The sequence below is a fragment of the Leucoraja erinacea genome, chromosome 1 (assembly GCF_028641065.1).
Source record: "Leucoraja erinacea ecotype New England chromosome 1, Leri_hhj_1, whole genome shotgun sequence".
NCBI classification, from domain to species: domain Eukaryota; kingdom Metazoa; phylum Chordata; class Chondrichthyes; order Rajiformes; family Rajidae; genus Leucoraja; species Leucoraja erinaceus.
The window spans coordinates 161,927,381-161,949,373 of NC_073377.1; the positions used below are offsets into that span (position 1 = coordinate 161,927,381).

At 40.0% G+C, this 21,993-nt stretch overlaps 1 protein-coding gene across 1 annotated transcript in view; it reads right to left on the reverse strand.

The window, feature by feature from the left end:
* Nucleotides 1–275: 275 nt before the first annotated feature.
* bbs7 (Bardet-Biedl syndrome 7) overlaps nucleotides 276–21,993 on the reverse strand; it is a 47,390-nt gene continuing 25,672 nt past the window's right edge. The window contains 10 exon segments of the mRNA XM_055647129.1: nucleotides 276–1,009; nucleotides 4,944–5,067; nucleotides 9,366–9,469; nucleotides 9,560–9,669; nucleotides 11,547–11,711; nucleotides 16,254–16,393; nucleotides 19,206–19,232; nucleotides 19,234–19,272; nucleotides 21,290–21,364; nucleotides 21,527–21,719. Coding sequence (XP_055503104.1) covers nucleotides 876–1,009; nucleotides 4,944–5,067; nucleotides 9,366–9,469; nucleotides 9,560–9,669; nucleotides 11,547–11,711; nucleotides 16,254–16,393; nucleotides 19,206–19,232; nucleotides 19,234–19,272; nucleotides 21,290–21,364; nucleotides 21,527–21,719 — 1,111 coding nt within the window. The 3' untranslated portion in view covers nucleotides 276–875.

Genomic DNA, 21,993 nt, shown 5'->3' on the forward strand with positions numbered 1-21,993 from the left:
AAATAAGTAAATTATCAACAAAATCAGATGCGAAAATAAAACATAAATTCTTAAATCTTAGCCTTGCTGGATTCCTCCAGAGAATATTTCAGTACTGATGTTTAAGAAGGAACTGCAGATGCTGGAGAATCGAAGGTTACACAAAAAAGCTGGAGAAACTCAGCGGGTGCAGCAGCATCTATGGAGCGAAGGAAATAGGCAACGTTTCGGGCCGAAACCCTTCTTCAGAGTCTGAAGAAGGGTTTCGGCCCGAAACGTTGCCTATTTCCATTTCAGTACTGATGTTTGGACTTGAGATGCAGATTTCTTAAACGTACAAAGAGCCATTGCCACATATGCACTCAATGTAAACGCACACACACGCATTATATATATGCGTATGGATGTGTTTGAGCACATACATTGAGTGTATGTACCTGTATATATTTATATAGAGCTGGGATAGGGCATGCTGAGGGGAACTTGGTGAGTAATGCAAATTCCACTCTAGTTTTAGTCATTTCTCCTTAATTCTGGAAAGAAAGACCTTTTGAAAATGTTTAATTACCATTTCAGGTAAAAACTTCCTATCTACATTTATATAAACTCCTGCAGAATGTTGATGGTACTGACAGACATTTCCACAAAGGCCATCCCACAGAAATTAAGGGAAATGCGTGGAAACATAGAAATATACCTTTCAAATAGTTTATACTGTTCTTTATTTCTATATTATTTTGAATGATAGGAATTAATCTCTTTAAATAGCTTCACAATAAGCCGATAGTTCATGTGAATTCTGCCCATCAATGACCTGTACTAGTAATAGGGCAGGTCTTCCAATCACAGTACTCTAGTCAGGATTTTTACATACTGATCAACTAGCTTTACATAGATTATGCTGAATCAAAGAATTCTGCAAGACTGCCAGGGTCATAATTATCCAAAATTTCCAGCAGAAGAGGAACCTTGGTTTTCACATTCGTACCCTTGAATTTGAATTTATCTATAAAGAGATCAGTTATCATGCCTAAATAGGGGACAAAAATAAAGACAATTAGTTTAAACACAAAAGATGCATCCCACAGTATATTGTTTAAGTGCTACAAATTTCTATTACATTTCAACAAATAAATGTAAATAATATTTTACAATTTTTATTTTTAATTATGCCTCTTTCCAACGTCATTTTTTTCTTAGATATCATGGAAGATGGTGAATTAAGTGTTTATAAATAGGATTATTTGACGTCTTGAAATGTGGGCAAACAGCTAAATGTGGTTCCAATCCGATACGTTAGAAAAGTTACATAGTCTGTGAAGTTAACTAAATAGGCAAGTGATTCAAGTCAAGTCAATTTTATTTCTATAGCACATTTAAAAACAACTCTCGTTGACCAAAGTGCAGGTACTAACGTGCTACATACAGTGGTACATAGATCTAACAATACATACATAAATACATACATACATACATACATACAGCGCTCCCTCAGAGGACCTCAAGAAAGGCTTGAGAGTAGAAATAAGTAGAAATAAGTTTTAAGTCTAGACTTTAAGAACAGAATCCCTCTTCCCATCAGGGCTGCCCCCTCCATCAACTCTTTTGAGGGATGCTGTTCCATAGTCTAGGAGCTGCAACCGCAAAAGCGCGGTCGCCCCTGAGCTTATGCCTAGACCGCGGGATGGTCAGTAACGCCAAGTCGGCCGATCTGTGGGACCTGGAAGTGGTATGGTGGGAAAGCAGATTTTTGATGTAGGTGGGGGTCAGTCCGTTAAGGGCTTTGCAAACAAAAAGAAGCTTGAAATTGATTCGGAACCGCACTGGGAACCAGTGGAAAGAGGCCAGAATCGGGGTGATGTGGTCCCTTTATCGGGTGCCCGTCAGGAGTCTCGCTGCTGCGTTTTGGACCAATTGCAGGCGGGACAGGGATGATTGGCTGAGGCCAGTGTAAAGGGAGTGCAGTAATCAAGACGGGAGGAGATAAATGAGTGGATGGACTTTTCGAGGTCGTCAAATCAGAGGAAAGGTTTTATTTTTGCTATGGTTCAAAGCTGGAAGAAGCTAGCTTTTACCACGGCATTCTGTTTGTCAAATTTCAAGGCGGAGTCAAATATCACGCCAAGGTTTTTGACGTGAGGTTTGAGTAATGGGGTAAGGCTACCAGGGCTACCTGCTATCGTTTTGATGGATTCCGAGGGGCTGAGTAGGATGACCTCAGACTTACTCTCGTTTAGTTGGAGGAAGTTCTGGGCTATCCAACACTTTATATCCTCGAGGCAGTGGGTAAGGCTGAGTAGATTTGATCGTTTGTTGGATTCCAATCAGTGGTAAATTAATTATAAGATGGTGACCTTGAAAGAACTTGTCTACAGAGCTGCTGTTAAGTTTTTTAACATGTACTTACTCTTTACAGATATGATTTGCAATCAGATGGAATCTGCACAGGATTTGAGTGGTCTAGCAACTTCAATGTCATTCTGCTGAACAGTCAAACTGAAGATAATAAACTAAGAAATAAATATACTAATTCTTCCGGCTTCCTTAAATCATGTAGATAAGTCACGGCATAAGCACAAAAGACAGACCCAAAATTATTATTTTTTAAACATGATTTTTTTTTTTTTTCCAAATGCTATGAACACAGGAGACTGAAGAAACTTAATTGTGGTGTTTAAAATTATAAGGGAGCAGGCTGAGTAAATAGGAAGGATGTATTTATTTGTGTGGTAAAATAACAGCTGGCATGGATTTAAAATGATTGGCACAAGGATTAGAATAGAATAGAATAGAATAGTTTCTTTATTGTCATTGTAACATGAACCATGTACAACGAAATTTAAATTGTGATTAAATTAAATTAAATTTAAATTTAAATTAAAGGGGAGATGTGGACAAGTATCTTACCCCGAGAGTGGCAAGGTCAGTAAGTCACTGGAGGATGGTTGGTTGAAGCAGAAACCTTTGCAACAACTAAAAAAAAAAGTATTTGGACGTATACCTGAAAAGTGATTATCGATATAGAATTGGAATGTCAACTTTGGCACAGTAGTTCTTTTTTTTTGATCAGCACAGGCATGGGGTGGGAGATTGCAACCTTCACGTGGTCCGCCCTGTTTCAGCGAATGCAATCAACCCTGGCGTGCACAATCAAATAAGATCAAATAGAACAAGTTGTCCTACAACTTTAGGCTGTGCACGACATATGCAAGAAGCAGCTGCACAGGCATGATAGAATGAAAGGTTTTCTTTTGTGCATTAATTATGCATGATTCCATGATCCCATGTGCGATCAACACCCACACATATAAATTTAGGTTTTCAGGATTAGGGAAGTTAGTGCAAACGTAATTCTGGTTTAATAAGCATTGAAAACCGTTACATGTTATTCATTATGGCTTGATATGGTCATTGGTTTTCACAACGAGAATAATGTGCAAAAAATCCATTGCTTTTATAAAGACTGTTAAAAAAAACATGGCTTGTCCAGCAGAAGAATGTTAGTGACAGAAATGTATGGATTTCTATGTTTAACTGTGTACGGGTAGATAACTAAACAGTTCTGTGTTTTATAAAGTTATAAATTATGAATGTTGCCATGTTGATAAAGATAAATTTTGGGTCATTATATATGTCTTCAACATCCCAAAAGAGTTAAAAATGTCACACATTGCTAATACAACTTCAAAAAGTTATACTATCAATGAAGTATTTAATATTGGTTATTTTTGTACTGCAGGAAATGTAACAGCTTATTTATGCTCAACAAGGTCCTCCAATCAATCCACACCTTTGATGATGTTGGTTGAAAACAATTAATCAAGAGTTCTTCCCATCTTTCAATTAATCTTATTATAAACAAATCTACATCATCCATTCACCCAGTACTAGCTGACCTATCCCAGCAATGTCTCAATATTCATCCTGGTTTTTAAATGTCTCTGTGACTATGCCCTTATTGAGGTACTGAAGTAGTCCCACAACTTTGAGATCTCCACAGTCTGTCAATTCTGTCATGTTGCATATCTTGAGTGCAGGAATGGGAAGCCGAGTCATTATGGAGGACTCTCTATTGCTGAATGAAACACTCCACAATTCCTGGTCATGTCTTCAGCTGTATATGGTTTAAGTTTTGGAATTCCCTTCATAATCATCTACACATAGCAGGTTGGTTTTTCTTCCTAACTCACGTGTTGTCCAAGCTTTTGGTCATCTGACTTAATATTTCCTGATATAACCTAGTATATATTTGTGTGACATTCACATCAGTAGGATGCCTTTGAGGGTCATTTTACCATTTCAATGATAAATGAATATTACAGTTGCTGAATCAATGTTTAATGCTACTGAAGAATGACCCACAAGTTGAAAAAATATATCACCAGTGTCAAAATCTTTAGAAGAAAATGAAAGGATAATTTGCTGTAAAGGTGTGCTTCTTTAAGATTCATATTTTTAATGCACAATCAGATGGTTCAACTGGACTGTCTCACTAACAGTACATTTGAGTAGATATAGATATAGATATGCCATTTATTGTCACTATACATGTACAGTGAAATTGAAAGCTGCTCGTACTCAGTGCATACATATAATTTAGTACAAAAAACAAGAAACAGAAAAAAAAAAACAGAAGGGGGAAGGGGGGGGGGGATAGGTGCACAATTCTGCGGCGCTATATACATATATACAGATGGAAGTCCGGGTGTTGGGCTGTGAAGTCAGTGCATGTGTGAATTTGAATTAACAGTAGTTATAATTTTCGGAAAGCAACTATTTCTGAGTCTATTTGTCCTGGATTTGTATTACCTATGTTAGTATATTTTGAAACCTTGAAAACATGTTAATTTTGGAGGGAGAAGTAACAGGATTGGTGCATAATGTGCATCTGAAAACTGCATCCTTAAGCATAACTGTATCTTTCAACAATTCATATAGATTTTCTCTCGATATATAGTACTTGCCATACAGTCTCTCCAAGTGAGCAGGTTGTTTCTTATATTCCTCAAGCAGACTATCAGCTTCCTCCAAAATGGAGCGGTATTCAGGTATTAGGAAATCCACATTTCCTTCATAAACTTGCAATTCCTGCAATCAAAACAATCACCGGATTACATGGATTATTACACTTATTTACAGAGACTCTTAACATTCTACTGGTGCTAAACATATAACACTAACTTGTAGTGGTATGGTACTTACAGTATTATTCATCTACTTGATGTGGACATCATATACACAACCAATATTATTATTACTTATTCTTAATTGAGCTGAAGGTGGTACGGTTTATTCATAGAGTAATGTGGCATAGAAACAAGCCCCTTCGACCCACATTGTCTATGCCATCCATGATGACTATCTATGCTCATTCTATTTGCCAGAATTAGGCCTGTATCTCAATAGACAATAGACAATAGGTGCAGGAGTAGGCCATTTGGCCCTTCGAGCCAGCATCGTCATTCAATGTGATCATAGCTGATCATCCCCAATCAGTACCCAGTTCCTGCCTTCGCCCCATATCCCCTGACTCCGCTATTTTTAAGAGCCCTATCTAGCTCTCTCTTGAAAGCATCCAGAGAACCTGCTTCTACCACCCTCTGAGGCAGAGAATTCCACAGACACACCACTCTCTGTGAGAAAAAGTGTTTCCTCGTCTCCGTTCTAAATGACTTACTCCTTATTCTTAAACTGTGGCCCCTGGTTCTGGACTCCCCCAACATCGGGAACATGTTTCCTGCTTCTAGCGTGTCCAAACCCTTAACAATCTTATATGTTTCCCCTCTCATCTTTCTAAACTCCAGAGTGTACAAGCCCAGCTGCTCCATTCTCTCAGCATATGACAGTCCCGCCATCCCGGGAATTAACCTTGTAAACCTACGCTGTACTCTCTCAATAGCAAGAATGTCCTTCCTCAAATTAGGGGGACCAAAACTGCACACAATACTCCAGGTGTGGTCTCACTAGGGCTCTGTCCAACTACAGAAGGACCTATTTGCTCCTATATTCGATTCCTCTTGTCATAAAGGCCAACATGCCATTCGCTTTCTTCACTGCCTGCTGTACCTGCATGCTTACTTTCATAGACTGATGAACAAGGATCCCCAGATCCCGTTGTACTTCCCCTTTTCCCAACTTGACGCCAAGTTGCTTCTCGCTATGCCTTCCAGTAAAAAGTACCCACCCAAATGCTGCTTTCACCTCTTCTGGTCGCTCATTCAAGAAAACCACCTTCTCCTTAATTCTTTCCCTCTCACCTCAAACCTGCGCCATCTAGATCTCAGGGTCCCTACCCTGGGAAAAAGACTGATTCCTATCTAGGCCCCTCCTCATTTTAAAAACCTCTATAAGGTCAACTCTCAGCCTCCTACATTCCAGTGAGCACCCAGACTATCCAACTTCTCCTTATAACCAGTCTTCCATTCCAGATGAATCTCTTCTGCATTCTCTTGATTGCTACTATATCCTTCCTGGAGTGTTTTGACAAGAACTGCATTCAATAATACAAATGGGATCTAGCCAATATTTTCTTGAATTATTCTTTATTCTTGAATCATGGAAGTGTGCATTTTGATTATTCCGTGGCTATTTCTTTCTTCATAATAATAATAATAATAATAATAATAATAATAAACTTTATTTCGGACTCAAGGTCCAGACAAGGGGGCAACATTACATAAAAAATGCATTGCATATTAAATATCATAAAATACATATAAAATCTTAGTATATCACTTATAAAAACATCATAATTTATATATTAAAAAAAAACACAATACATAAATTAAAAATCCAGATTAAAAGAATGATCAATGTCCTACAACGAGACAACGATACCAGTGTCTCTACAGCTGGGATTCGTAGCGTGTAGTGCTAATCCTTATGTTTGACAAGGCCACAATAAGCACGTTTTTAGAGTCATTTATCCTGCAAATTAATTTATACATGTGATGTCTTAGGATAGCTTCTAAAGTACTGACTCCTGCAGCCACAAACATATTACTGGCACTACACCATCTAGGTTCCCTTAGCAGTGTTCTCATGGCATCGTTATATGCCACCTTTAGTCTCTGCATACTTGTCTTTCCATAGTTCGACCACAGGTGCGCAGTGTAGAGTGGTGTGCAGTATGCTCTAAATAGCGACATCTTCACCACATCTGCACACGCACCAAATTTACGCAATAGAATATTTGCCTGTACATACAGCATGCGTCGTTGCCTATAAATATCCTCATCATCTGTCATTTGTTCTGTAATAATATGCCCTAGATATTTTACCTTATTACAGACACTAAGATTATTGTCAGACAATTTAAAATCAGGAAATTTTAGACATTGATCCTCTTTGGTTCTACAGATCATAACAGCACTCTTACTAGCATTATATTTAATGTCATGTTCCACACCATACACAGAACATATAGTAAGGAGCTGCTGGAGACCAGCGCTAGATGGACTAAAGACCACAAGATCATCTGCGTACATAATATGGTTCACTAAAATATTACCAATCACGCACCCAGTGTTACAGGCCTTCAATTGTTTAGACAGATCATCAATATATAGATTAAAAAGGACTGGGGACAAAATCCCCCCTTGTCTAACACCATTGCTAACCCCAAATGTGGCTGAGACCCTATTGCCCCATTTTATTTACATAGTCTGGTGGGCATACCAGTAGGCCAGAATTCTAACAATGTATTTAGGCACCCCTCTTTGACTCATTTTACCAAACAGCTTTCTGTGATTAACACAGTCAAAGGCTTTGGAAGCATCAATAAAGCACATAAGGATTGAAGAGTTTTTGCCTCTATATTTGTTTACAATCTCCTTTAGGGCATACTGTATATGCATAAGTCAGTGCCATGTTTAGCTTTAAAGCCAAACTGGTTATCTGTGGAGTTAACAAACTCATTTATTCTATCCAGCAGAACTCTTTCAAAAATTTTTGACAATATGCTGGCTAAAGCTATGGGCCTGTAATTATTTAGGCTGCCTACTTTACCAGCTTTGTCCTTAATGACCGGCACTAACAGGACAGACAACATTGAATCTGGTAACAAGCCATGAATCATAAAGCCAGTAAAACAAATAGCAAGGAGAGGAGCTATCCTCATACTCGCATACTTAAGATGTTCAGCAGAGATATGATCCAAGCCACTTGCTTTGTTGTTGGACAGCTTGATCATGGCATGATACAGCTCATGTGACATAATCGCCATTGAGTCATTACTCTCAATATTGTCCACCCTATACAAATCAGCTTGGACACAGTTGAATAAAGTGCTATAATGTTGTCGCCATATTAGCTGGTCCAGAGATTCCATCTACAGTGCATGGTAGAGATGTTTTGCAACTGCTAAGAGCTCTCACTTCCTTCCAAAAATCTGTAGCATTGTTACTTAGCAGCTTCTTAGCCATGGAATCAGCCCTCATAGCTTGCTCATTTTTGATAGATGAAGCGAAACAGCTGAATACTCTATACCTTGCATGCTGTCTGTTAGTTGAGCAACTTCTTGTACTCAAAACACAAGCCTCTCTCTCTCCCTGTCTGGGTCTACCTGCCATAGCCGGATGATATGGTGGCTTCTTCGGGCTTCAGTATGATACTCGGCTACATACGTTGTCTATTTCCAGCCAGATGCTGCTGATGTTATGTGTCTTGTGTTTTTATGCTTGCAGTAGGGCTTACTGCCTACATATAAGGCGCTTACTATATCATTATACGTGGAGCAGATATAACTCTCCTATGCTTCATATCTTTACAATTAACATTACTACATATTATTGCATCTTTAGGTAGATGAATATTGCTTAAGGATTTATCTGTGTGGGCATAATAGGCTAGCCGTACTGTTACCGCAAAGGTTCCCGATGTCTTCCTTCAGTCCCCTCTATCCAACTTCCGGGTTTACCGTTCGCAGGAGTTCCCTTTGTAAGCGTTGACCAGTCCAGTTTTTCTGTATTAAAGCTATTTTTTTTATCTCTGGATACCACAGGTATGTGTCAACATTTATTGTCATAGCAACAGGTATATGATCAGTCATTGCTGCCCCGTACAGAATGCTCATACACCCCAATGAGGCATGTGCATCAGCTGTACTAATACAGTGGTCCAGCCATGATGTGGTGTGCCAGGCCTCACTAATATAAGTATAACTATCTGTAGGTAAAAGCACTTTGCTTGACAATATTAAATTATTATCTTGACAGAGCTGAGCCATATGATTGGCAAATAATGAGTTCCTATCTGAGATATCTGCATTCATATCCCCAATCATCTTTCCACATAAGAGTATTTAACAATTTAATTGCCTGCATTCAATAAAACATAACTTCTAAAAAAATTTCCACACAGTCTGTAACATTATCTATGCAACTTACCTTCAATGCATCAATCAAATGGACTTTTTTGGCTAACAGCAACTGATATTCCAATTTGGGATGGATTAGTTTTAACGTGTAATTTACCGATTCCTCATTAACATCTACAAGAAGAAAAAACATAACACTTAGGAAAAACGTTTCATGAAATAGAATTCTGGGACATTTGAAATAAATTTTGCTTTGCTTCTCACCATATGAAATATTGAGATTGATTTTCCTTTTTGTAGCTTCTTTCGTTAATACATCCTTCAGGATGGAAATGGTAGATATGTTGTCAGATTTAAAAGTTCCTTCACCTTTTCTAAAATTAAGTTTAAAGTGCACATTAAATATTCCTTAAAAATACATCTAAAGAGCAACACAAGGGACAAAGTTACTATTCAACAACAAACTGAATGTTAAATAAATAAAATACTTCCCATAATCAATTTGTTTTTGTCCGCACACAAATAATAGAAGTGTTATATCATTTTAAATGTATGAACAAACATTATAAAATATAGATTATTAAGTCCCAAAGTTGTCGGTGATGGGACAAAATAGATAATTTAATCAGATATCACTATATTTTGCATGCTTTTATTTCATCAAATCCTGATGATTAATATTTTCTCCAACATAATGTGATATATAATAAAATGTTCTATCTTTCATTCCAAATAGTCAGTCATCAATAAGTAAATTCAAAGAAAGAAAACATTGTTATTAGTCTAGAAACAAAGAACTGCAGATGCTGGTTTATACCAAAGATAGACATAAAGTGCTGGAGTAACACAACAGGTGAAGCATCATCTCTGGAGAAAAACGGTTGGTGATATTTCAAGTCTGGACCCTTCTTCAGTCTTTTCTGTTCTAAGGGTAAGGAAAATTAAAATGTAGGTATTATAAATTGCTTATTGTTATCGATGATTTTTAATATATGAAATTACTGGGTTTATAGAGGTGGCAGGAAGATTGTTCTTAAAAGTATTACATGGAGAAAATATAGATCAACGTTGTCCATTTGGATTGTCTTCAACTATCCTGCTAATTGGTTGAAAAGATGATATTGCTTTCTTGAATAATAGGAACGTTCTCTAATTATTGATCTACAACAAATCCAGAAATGCTGTGTGGGTAGGAAATCTCCAGTGAAAAGCTTGGGGTATTATCATTTTGAAAACCCAATTGGCCAAACCCATTAGATACCAGAAGGCAGGAGCAAATGGTTTTAGAAAGCAATTTATTGGTTTTATTAGAGGTACACAAAAATGCTGGAGAAACTCAGTGGGTGCAGCAGCATCTATGGAGCAAAGGAAATAGGTAACGTTTCGGGCCGAAACACTTCTTCTGTTTTATTGTTCATCAAACAGAGACATAAAAGATTCTAATTTTTAAAGTCAACTGTGACCACATTTATGTTTGTATTTGTGTGCAGTAAAATGTCATAGGTTCTTTGGAGGTGTGCTATCTGACAAGAATTGACAGTGAGTCATTGAAAGTAATTTTAGGGCAAGTAAACTAAAGCTTGGTCAGATGGTGCATTTTAAGGAACACCCGAGAGGATAAAGGATACAAACGTAGATGGAGAAAAAATGAATTTTGAGCTTAAAAAGCTTAAGGCACAGCTGTCACAAGTGAAAAACAGTAGGATATGCACTGGGAAAGACTATAAAGCTGATCGAGGTCACAGAGATGGCGAGGAATATTTAAACACAAGGATTACAGTTTTTGTACCAAGGAATTGTTGGATTGAAAGAAAATATAAATCATTGAGTGGTGGTGACAGTGAAGCAGATCCCTTTTAGGTTTCAGGATTCAGGGTAAAAGAGAGAGAAGGTCGGCTGCAAGAAGATTTAAGAGGATTTAGGCAGTTTAAAATGTAGGTATTAGAAATTGCTTATTGTTATCGATGATTTTTAATATACGAAATTACTGGTTTACAGAGGTGGCAGGAAGATTGCTCCTAAAATGTTTTACATGGAGAAAATATAGGCAATGTTATGAAAGCCAAATTAGACATTTATGACTTTGTTTACTTACCTATCCATTTTTGTTGTGGGCCATAAGAGCAAATTAAGGCTTACATCACTGGCGTATAAAGGTTAAATTGTTTAAAATTGTTAAAATATTAACTGTCTAACTAAAAAATGAGTGAATCAACAATGATATAATCTGGAACACAGCTTTTTGACTTACCTGTAGGTACATTCTAACTGTGTATCCAAAAATGTGTTCTGAAAGTAAAATGTAACACTGTCACCTATTGGAACTTTATCCGGTACCTCGGGCAAACAGAAGACGACCCAGGAATGAATTTCTGCAAAGCTGAACTGTCCTGTGAGTGTCAATGAATTTACCGGCCTGTGATACAGGAAAAAATGGAGAAAATGGAAGGAAAAATTACCATGAGGAAACACTGAAGCTGGTTATAACATTCCGAATACCCTACACCTTGATGATCTGTCCAGTGTGAAGTATTGATATGAAACTTTAACGTTAAATATAGTGACTTACCTGTAGATTTCAGAGCACAGACCTCTAATAAATCCTTAATATAGATTATTAGGCAGCACCATTGTCATTAACCTTTTACTCTCATCCTCCACACGATGTGTTTAAAAAAAAAAAATCAAAATACTTTTTGTCCTGTATATTGCATTTTGGTAGTCATAATTGATTCCAGTTACAAAACTATTTTTTACATGTTTTAAAAAATATTAAAAAAACAATCTACTTTGTGGATGCTTTTGTTGTACCTGCAACCTCTGGCAACCACCTGCAACCGCACGGAAAACTTGGGTGGGGCGCAAAGTCTCCAGAGGTTTCCGTTCAGGTTTCCTAAGTGGGACAGGGGCATAAGGATACCTCATACTCCTGCACTCCAAAGAATACCTAGCCTGCTCAATCTCTCCCTATAGCTAGTACTCGAGTCCTGGCAACATCCTCGTAAATCTTCTCTGCACCCTTTCCAGCTTGACAATATCTTTCCTATAACACAGTGCCCAGAACTGAACACAATATTCTAAATGCAGCTTCACCAACGTCTTATATAACTGCAACATGACCTACCAACTTCTATACTCAATACTCTGACTGATGGCCAATGTGCCAGAAGTCTTTTTGACCACCCTATATACCTGTGCTGCCACTTTCAACAAACTCACACAGAGAGTGGTACTTGCAACCCAGAGGGAGTTGAGGCCCCATTTGCTCTGCAACATGTGGCCCCAGGGGATCAGGGGGTATGGAGAGAAGGCAGGTACCGACCATGATCACTGTCATTGGATCTGCCCATGTTACTCCTGCACCTAATTTATATATATATAAAATGAACACAATATTCTAAACAGCTTCACCAATATTTCTGCTGACATACCAACTTAAATTCCATCAACAATTGCCCTCCACCTACCTGTGCCAATCGACTTCAAGAACCCCCTTCTGCAATTTTTTGATCTGCCCAACCACCTCATATTCTTAAATTCCATCAACAATTCCTCAGCCTACCTGGCCAATCGATCAAGAACCTTCTGCAATTTTTGACAACCATCTATATTATTCACAATACCAACCACGTTAGTGTGATGTACAAACTTGCTAATCATGCCATGTATGTTCTCATCCAAATCACTGATATAGATGACAAACAGCAATGGGCCCAGCGCCAAATCCTGCGGCACAACACTAGTCACAGGCCTCCAGTCTGAAAAGCAACCTTCCACCACCACCCTCTGCTTCCTTCCATGGGGCTAATTTTCTATCCATTCAGCTATCTCTCCTTGGATCCCATGGGAACCTGCCTTCCAGAGCAGCCTCCCATGTGGAACCTTGTCGAATGCCATGCTGAAATCCATATGTACAACATCTACAGCTCTACCTTCATCAACCTCTTTGGTCACATTATCAAAGAACTCAATCAGATTTGTGAGGCACCATCTCCCCCGTACAAAAACATGCTGACTATCCCTAATCAGCCCTTGTCCATCTAAATGATTATATATCCTATCCCTCAGAATACGCTCCAATAACTCCGACCACAGATATTAAGTTCACTGGTCTGTACTTCCCAGCCTTTAACTGCAATCTCTCTTCAATAGAAACACAACATTTGCCACCCTCCAGTCTTATGTACCTCGCCTGTATTTAATGACGATCTCAGCCAGACCTCCTGCAATTTCCTCTCTAACTTCCCCCAGTGTCCTTGGATACATCTGATCAGGCCCTGGAAATTTGTCTACCTTCATACATGTTAGGGCCTTCAGCACCTCCTTTACTGTAATACTGACTGCTCTCAAGACACTTCCAGTGACTGCCCCGAATTCGTCAGTCGTCCTGGTCTTCTCCACGGTAAAAACAGAGGAGAAATACACATTGAGGACCTTGTTCATCTCCTGTGCCTCCATGCAGAGTCGACCGCTTTGATCCCCGAGGGGTCCCACTTTCTCTCTAGTTACCCTTTTTCCCTTTATGTACATAAAATCTCTTGGGATTATCCTTAATGCTATCAGCCACAGCTATCTGCTGTTCCCTTTTTCACCTTGTGATTTCCTTTTTGCTTGCTCCATAGTGCCCAGAACTCCTTCAGGGATATACCTGGACCCTGCTGCCTATACCTGTCCCATGCCTCCTTCTTACTCTTGACCAAAGCCTCAATTTCTCTTGTTATCCACCCTTCCTTGTCAGCACACTTTTAAAAACATCCCATTTGACTGGTATTCATTTTCCTTCAAGCAATCTACTCCAATCAACTCGAGCAAGTTTCTGTCTTATACCCTCAAAGTTGGCCTTGTTCCAATTTAGCACTATAAATCGTGGGTCTGCTCTGTCCCTATCCATAATTACCTTAAACCTAATAGAACAGTGGTCGCTGGTCCCAAAAGACTTATCCACGTACATTTCATCCACTTGCCCCACCCAATTTCCCAAGACTAGATGAAGCGTTGCCATCTCCCGTGTGGAGCCCTCTATATATTGTCAGAGGAAACTCTCCTGAACACGTTTAACAAATTCCACCCCATCTAAATCGTTCGCACTATGATATACCCAGTCAATATTGGGAAAGTTAAAATCCCTTAGTGCGACAACCTTATTAGACTTGCTGCTGCCTGCAATCTCCTGACACATTTGCTCATCTAATTCCCTTTGACTATTTCTGGGCCTGAAGTACACCCCCCAACAAGGTGAGCATCCCTTTCTTATTCCTCAGCTACACTCATATAGTCTCACTAGACGAACCGTCCGTAATGTCACCCCTGACCTCTGCCATGACACCCTCCTTAACCAATAACGCAGCACCCAGAATTACCCTCACCTCTGTCACTCACGAAGCTCAGGTACATTTAGCAGCCAGACCTGCCCCTCCCTTAACCAGGCTTCCATAAATACAACATCCAATCACCCGTGCCTATCCATGCCCCATGTTCATCTGCCTTACCCGTCAGGCCTCTTGCATTAAACTAAGTGCAATTTAAAGCACCATTCCGTCCTCACTCCCTGCCTTCTCCTGCCTATCCATACTTCTAACCTCACTTGCATCTGCCCTGAATAATATCCCACCCCCCTCTATTAATCTAGTTTAAGCCCATCCATCCACAAGCAAACCTGCCTGCCAGGATATTGATATCCGTCCAATTAAGGTGCAACCCATTCCTTTTGTGTAGGGCACCTCTGCCCCAGAAGAGACTCCAATGTCTAGAGATCTGAATTCCTGCCCCCGGTACCAACTCCTCAGTAACACAGTCACACACACGAGCTGTCTCCTCCCATCCCCCCGCTCTCGGGCTCCTCCTCCTCCCTTTTTCCTTCCTTCTCCCCCCCACCCCCCATCAGTCTGAAGAAGGGGTTCGGCCCGAAACGTCGCCTATTTCCTTCGCTCCATAGATGCTGCTGCACCCGCTGAGTTTCTCCAGCAATTTTGTGTACCTTCGATCTTCCAGCATCTGCAGTTCCTTCTTGAACACACACACTATCTTCCTGTTCTTACCCTCACCAGCACGCTTTATTAAGATACTTCAATTAATGCAGACTCTTGTGAAACTGCATGCCCATTTGAACAATGCATCCTTCCTGAATTGTCATACCCACACGAATGTAATTTATTGAGTTGCAATATTGCACTAATATTATGTTTTGATTTATTGAACTTTCTTTTGTCTATCGTGTTATCATTGATTACTGTTTATAGACCAGTTATGCTCTTTCAAGTAAGAATTCATCGTTCCGTTTTCAGTACATGTGACAAATAAACACTCCAGACTTGACTCTCTTCTTCATAAATCTCACTGGAATCCCAATTTATATCTCTATCCAACGAGTTACTATAAATGTTTACACATAATTAACATCAGTGTGGATGAGAAAATAAATACTTATTAAAATGATTTATCTCAGAAAGGCCGTGTTCTTCACACTTCAACTACTTGCTTGGGATGGAGAGATTCAGTTATGAGGCGAGATTGTTTTTCTTGGAGCAGAGGAAGTTAAAAGGAGCATAATGGATGTGTATGCAATTATGAAGGGTGTAGATAGCACAGACTACAGGAAAATATTAACTATATCAAAGGTAACTAAACTGAGAGAACATAGATTTAGGATAACGGTTTCGAGATTTAGAGAGGATGCAAGGGACCTTTATCACAGAGAGGGGTGAGTACTTGGGATACACTGCCTGAGAGAATGAGTGGTGGAAGCACAGTAAGCAGAATGTGTTCTGCAACATTTAAGAAGTGTTTTGATGAGCACTTGAATAAACTAGCAGATAAGGCTTTGGGCCAAGTGCTGGAAGATGGGATTAATACTTTGGGTGCCCACAGAAGAGTATGGATGTGGTGGACCAAATGGCCTTGTTCCATGATGTTTTACTCCAAATCGCCATGACTTCTACTCATCAGATTATTAATCTACCTGTTATGATCAATAACATGCGTCCTCTGATGTAGCGACAGCGGTTTGATTTGATACTGATGGACCTGACATGTTTTAGGCTGGAGACGTGGGGTGATGTAGGCTTGTAATGTTCCATGCTGTCCTTCAATTGAACGAATCTGCAGAAAGAAAGGGAAGTTTATATTCTGGAAAGGCATCTTACTCTCTATAACCCAGTCTTCAGGGCACTCAGTGAGAACATGCTACTTCTTAACAGCAAGAAAGTAAAATTATTTTCACTGACAACAGATGCCTGTCATATTTAAAAGACAATAGACAATAGGTGCAGGAACAGGCCATTTGGCCTTTCGAGCCAGCACCGCCATTCAATGTGATCATGGCTGATCATCCCCAATCAGTACCCCGTTCCTGCCTTCTCCCCATATCCCCTGACTCCGCTATTTTCCAGAGAACCCGCCTCCACCGCCCTCTGAGGCAGAGAATTCTGATTGATTCTCTAAATTTCCTACACTACCTTAGGGCTTGGAAGACAAAACATATAATACAAGATGTTTAAGAAGGAACTGCAGATGATGGAAAATCGAAGGTACACAAAAAAGCTGGTGAAACTCAGCGGGTGCAGCAGCATCTATGGAGCGAAGGAAAAAGGCAACGTTTCAGGCCGAAACCCTTCTTCATATAATACAAGATGTTGCTTTCAGTATAAATGTACTTCTTGATGGCTACTCATAATATCAGTGGTGGACTTAGGGAAGCAAGTGGCAAATTTGATAATTTATATTTTACAGCATTTCCTAAATTTGAACTTGAATCTCAAATATTTATTAACATGCAAAAATACAAGTACAGGAATGGACCCTTTGGCCCACAATGTGCTGAACATGCCTAGCTGAACTGATCTCTTCTGTCTGCACATGATCCATATCCCTTTATTCCCGCTATTTCCATGTGCCTGTCCAAAAGCCTCTTAAATGCCACTATCGTATCTGCCTCCACCACCATCCCTGGCAATGCTTTCCAGGCCCCCACCACTCTGTGTAAAATAACTTGCCCGGCACATTTCCATTAAACTTTCTTCCTCTCACCTTATAGCTATGTCCTCTAGTCTATCCAACCTCTCCCTGTCACTGGAACACTCTAATCTAGGCAGCATTCTGGTAAAACTATCTAATGATTAACATATCTAATTCAATATTCATGCAAACGTGGCGGTGCGACTCTGTGTTGCAGTGGCCCCTACAGCCTGTCTGTCTTTTTTTAATTTATTGTCTAGTTAAATGTAGTTGTTTGTGTTTTTTAATAGTGTTTTTAACTGGGTATATGTGGGGGGCGGGGGAAGGGGGAAACTTTTTAAAAATCTCTTCCCTGTACGGGAGACCCGACCTTTTCCCTGTTGGGTCTCCGTTGTCATTGGGGCCTAGCACCGTGGAGTGGACTCCAGCCGGAACGACCTGGGGGCTCCAGTCATGGAGCCTGCGGAGCTGCGGACTTACCATCATGGGGCTGGCCGGCATCGGAGCGTGGGGAGCGGTGGTGGCTCGCTGCTGCGGCCTGACCACGTAGCTCGGAGGCTCCAGCTGCAGCCGCAGGTCCGATGGTCTGGGACATCGGGAGCTCGCGGGTCCGGGTGAGAGACCGCTTTCCGGAGCTCCCGCAACGCGACTTCTCTAGCCCGTGTCGCGGGGTTGGAATGACCCGGAGCGGGGCCGTACATCGCCCGGCGCGGCTTAATGGCTGTGGGACATTCGAACGCCCGCCGGGGGCTCCAACTTTGTGACATTTAGACCGGGAGTGGGGCCGTACATCGCCCGGCGCGGCCTAAAATGGCCGTGGGACTTATCATCGCCCGCCTGGGGCTTCGACATCGGGAGAGAAATGGTGCAGGGGAGAGAACAGACTTTGCCTTCCATCACAGTGAGGAGGAGGTTCACTTTGATGGATGTTTCTGTAAATTGAATTGTGTGTATGTCTGTAGGAAATTGTCTTTGTTTGGATGGCTGTGGAAACAGAGTTATGTTTGAGCCTCACTGAGGTTCAAATGACATGTAATGAATATTGATATTGATATTGAAAGATTTCTATCTATGAGAAGGTTCCACATATTATTTTGAGATTCATTTGAGGCTAAGAGAGAGACTTTATGTCAGGCCTTTCAGAATCTCAGTATGTGCTAAACGTTTTGCAACCAAATGCAATCATTGTGGCAATGAATGAGGTATATCAAGCAGCTAGACCCCACAGGGAGCAGAGGTAATGATGGCATGTTATATTAATATTGGTTGAGGGGTAAGCATTGGCTCATGTGCATGACTTTACTATTCTTTGATCCAAAATGGGATCAAAAATAATTCATTTCAAACAAAATGAGCAATTTCAATTTGTATTCTGCCTTTCATCCAGACTTGCTACTTGTGATCCCACTGGCCCTGACTTACCAGAACCAGGTGCGGAGGACTGAACAAGCTGATTCCTTCCACATTTGGAAGACATTAGAAGCCTTCATAGATAGGTAGATCTCAAACAGTATTCCACTGGAGCCCTGGCCTCAAATTAGCCTGCCAACATTTCTCGGAGCGGAGACGGCGTTCCGGCTTTCGGCGTCGGCGACATCACCACGGAGGTCTGCTGGACTGGAGGACGGCATCTCCGGCCTGGATCGATCGCCTCAGCGCAGAGGGAGAACAAGGAGGGAAGAGACGGAGATGTGCTTGGTGAACTCACTGTGGTGGATGTTTAATTTGTGTTTATTGGATGTTTTGTTTTTATTGGTTCTGTGTATGACTGCAGGCAACATAGTTTCGTTCAGACCGAAAGGTCTGAATGACAATAAAGGAAACTAAAAAAAAAAATTAACTAATCCCTTCTGCCTGCACATGATCCGTATCGCTCCATTCCTTGCAGTCATGGATTTTAATTATGGTATTGCTATTTTTTAGTTAGAGAATATTTTGCAAATTAACAATTTCATACCTTTAGTTCCAACCTGGTGGTATTTGCTAAATTGACATCGATAGGTAGCCAGGAGAAAATTACCATTCTGTGTGGAAAAACAAAATGAAGTTTGCTTGTAAATGCTCAGCCATTTTAAAAGCTGATAGTATTTCATGTTATCTACTAGTTTTTTAAAATATAATCTTTTCGGTCTTCTAATCTGTCTTTTACATCCCCAATAAATTGTATGTATATTTTCAATATTGTTACCTCAAATTTTATCACCTGCCCTTTTAAGTTACCGTTTTAACTTTCACATCACTATGGAACAAAATTATCTGATGCACCCCTTAATCTCCTGGAAAATATTTATTTTTCCATCTGCTAACCTCATAATTATAAAACCTGCATAAATAGTGTAACAAATGTCTGCCAACTTTCCTAACTTGACATCGCAACTTGTGTAATTTCTTAAAAGCATTCAATGCTGTTGTTATCTAGATCTTTTTTCTACATTTACACCAATCTGACTACATAGGCTGTTAATTTTTTAATTCTTCTCCCACCGTCACATTAGTTAGTTGTTCCATTTCTTCTTTTCAAATCCAATGATTTGTAAGTCAAATATAATGACCTTGTATTCAATGTACCCATCACAGAAACATAACAGTCCAAGTTTCCCTAGAATACTCCAAAAGATACTCTGACAGGGTAAGATGTCATCCAAAGCACCCTGTACTGAATGTGTTGGGGCAAAGGGTGACCAACGCCAAAGTTGCCTGCTCCTACCACATTACAGTATAATGTACTGTTAAAAAAATAAAAAAAGTGACTTCTTAGTCAAATAACTTTATCTTCTATGACAAGATATATAGATATGCCATTTACTGTCACTATACATGTACAGTGAAACTGAAAGCTGCTCGTACTCGTTAGTGCATACATACAATGATTTGTAAATCAAAAAAAACAAGGGACAGTAAAAACAAAAACAAACAGTCCAAGGGATACTCCAAAAGATGCTCTGACAGGGTAAGATGTCATCCAAAGCACCCTGTACTGAATGTGTTGGGGCAAAGGGTGACCAACGCCAAAGTTGCCTGCTCCTACCACATTACAGTATAATGTTAAAAACAAAAAAAAGTGACTTCTTAGTCAAATAACTATGACAACAAGAAATGATAGTGCGAACATTGCTGGAGAGAGAAGAAAGAATGCAATATATTCCATTTATATAGCAATTAAAATACCTCCTAGCAGTGCTTGCACACCTCAATTTTTTTTCCTGAAATAGATTCCCAAATTTCCTTGAATTTGATGGTATTTCCTGAAATTTAAGCATTCCCCAACTGCGAACGCGTGGATACCGGGCCCACTGTGCACGCGCAAGGAGACAGCGTCATTTTGCGTCCCCACTGTGCCACCGCGCAATTTTCAATTGTGCGCGGCTGACGGGCCTCCCCCAACTGCGCAGGCGCAGATGGACGTAAAAAAAAAATGTATTTCCCCAAATTCGGTCACGTCTCCCCACGCGTACGCAGAGGGCCTGGAATACGCATGTGTGCAGTTGGCGAGGCAGTCGCACATGCGCAGTTGGGGAAGGTTTACCTGGACGGGAAATTTCCCGAAATTATTTAATTTCCATAAAATTACCCGAAGACAACCAGAATTTCCCAAATTTCGGGTAATTTCCTTCAAAGTAGAAAAACTGCCTCCTAGCTTTGTAGCTGAAATGTGACTGGATTGATTTAATGCAGTTTTGCAGACAAGACCAGAGTCCAGTGCACAAGCATTAATAGACGTAAAGAATTATCTTTGTACAATCAGAAGTAATTAGTGGCATTCTTGAATCTGGTGAATATAACGGATTCACCACTCGCTCCACATATTAACTCTAAGTCATTGTTGGGTCAAGAATTTGCTGGGAATCTGCATGATCACTTGGTTTACAAGTCTGAATATTGGCGGCATTGACACAAAGTAGATGAAAGTAGTAAAAGTCTGGGTCTAAAAATTACCGTTTTTCCAAGGGAATAATAAAACATCTCAGTAAAATGCCTTAGTTCAGCATCCATATAAATATTTTATTGAAACTGTTCCAATAAATCTTATATATTTCATACCCCTGCATCACACCCGCTGAAGCTGACCACAGCTGAATTTTTGTCCACATCCAGCAGATCAATTGGGACATCACTCTGTGCAGAGACACAAGCAGGGAATAAATAATCATGCTTAAATCTCAAAAATCAAACTTAAATTTAGCTTTACATTTACATGTATAAGAAAAGCTAATGTCATCCATCACATTTTTCATTGCAACACATAACTGCTCCAAAGATATATACAGTTGTACTTACTTGGAGCAGCACGTTGTCAATGGCTGTCTGCACTTCGAGGGTGAGGCTGTAGCTGGCATCATCACGGCTTAGAGTGAATTTATCATTCACACTAAACACAGGCATTGCTGAAACTGCACCACTTGAATGTGCTGATTGGTGGTATTTCTCACGTTCATGTAGCACCTTCAATTGTAACAGGTCCAACTCCGCCCTGATGAAGATGAAAATCCCAGTTAACATAGAAACATAGAAAATAGGTGCAGGAGTAGGCCATCCAGCCCTTCGAGCCTGCACCGCCATTCAATATGATCATGGCTGATCATCCAACACAGTATCCTGTACCTGCCTTCTTTCCATACCCCCTGATCCCTTTAGCCACAAGGGCCACATCTAACTTCCTCTTAAATATAGCCAATCAACTGGCCTCAACTACAAAGTTGATCCACATACAAAGTTATCTTCATGTCCCAAGATAAGAAAGTGGG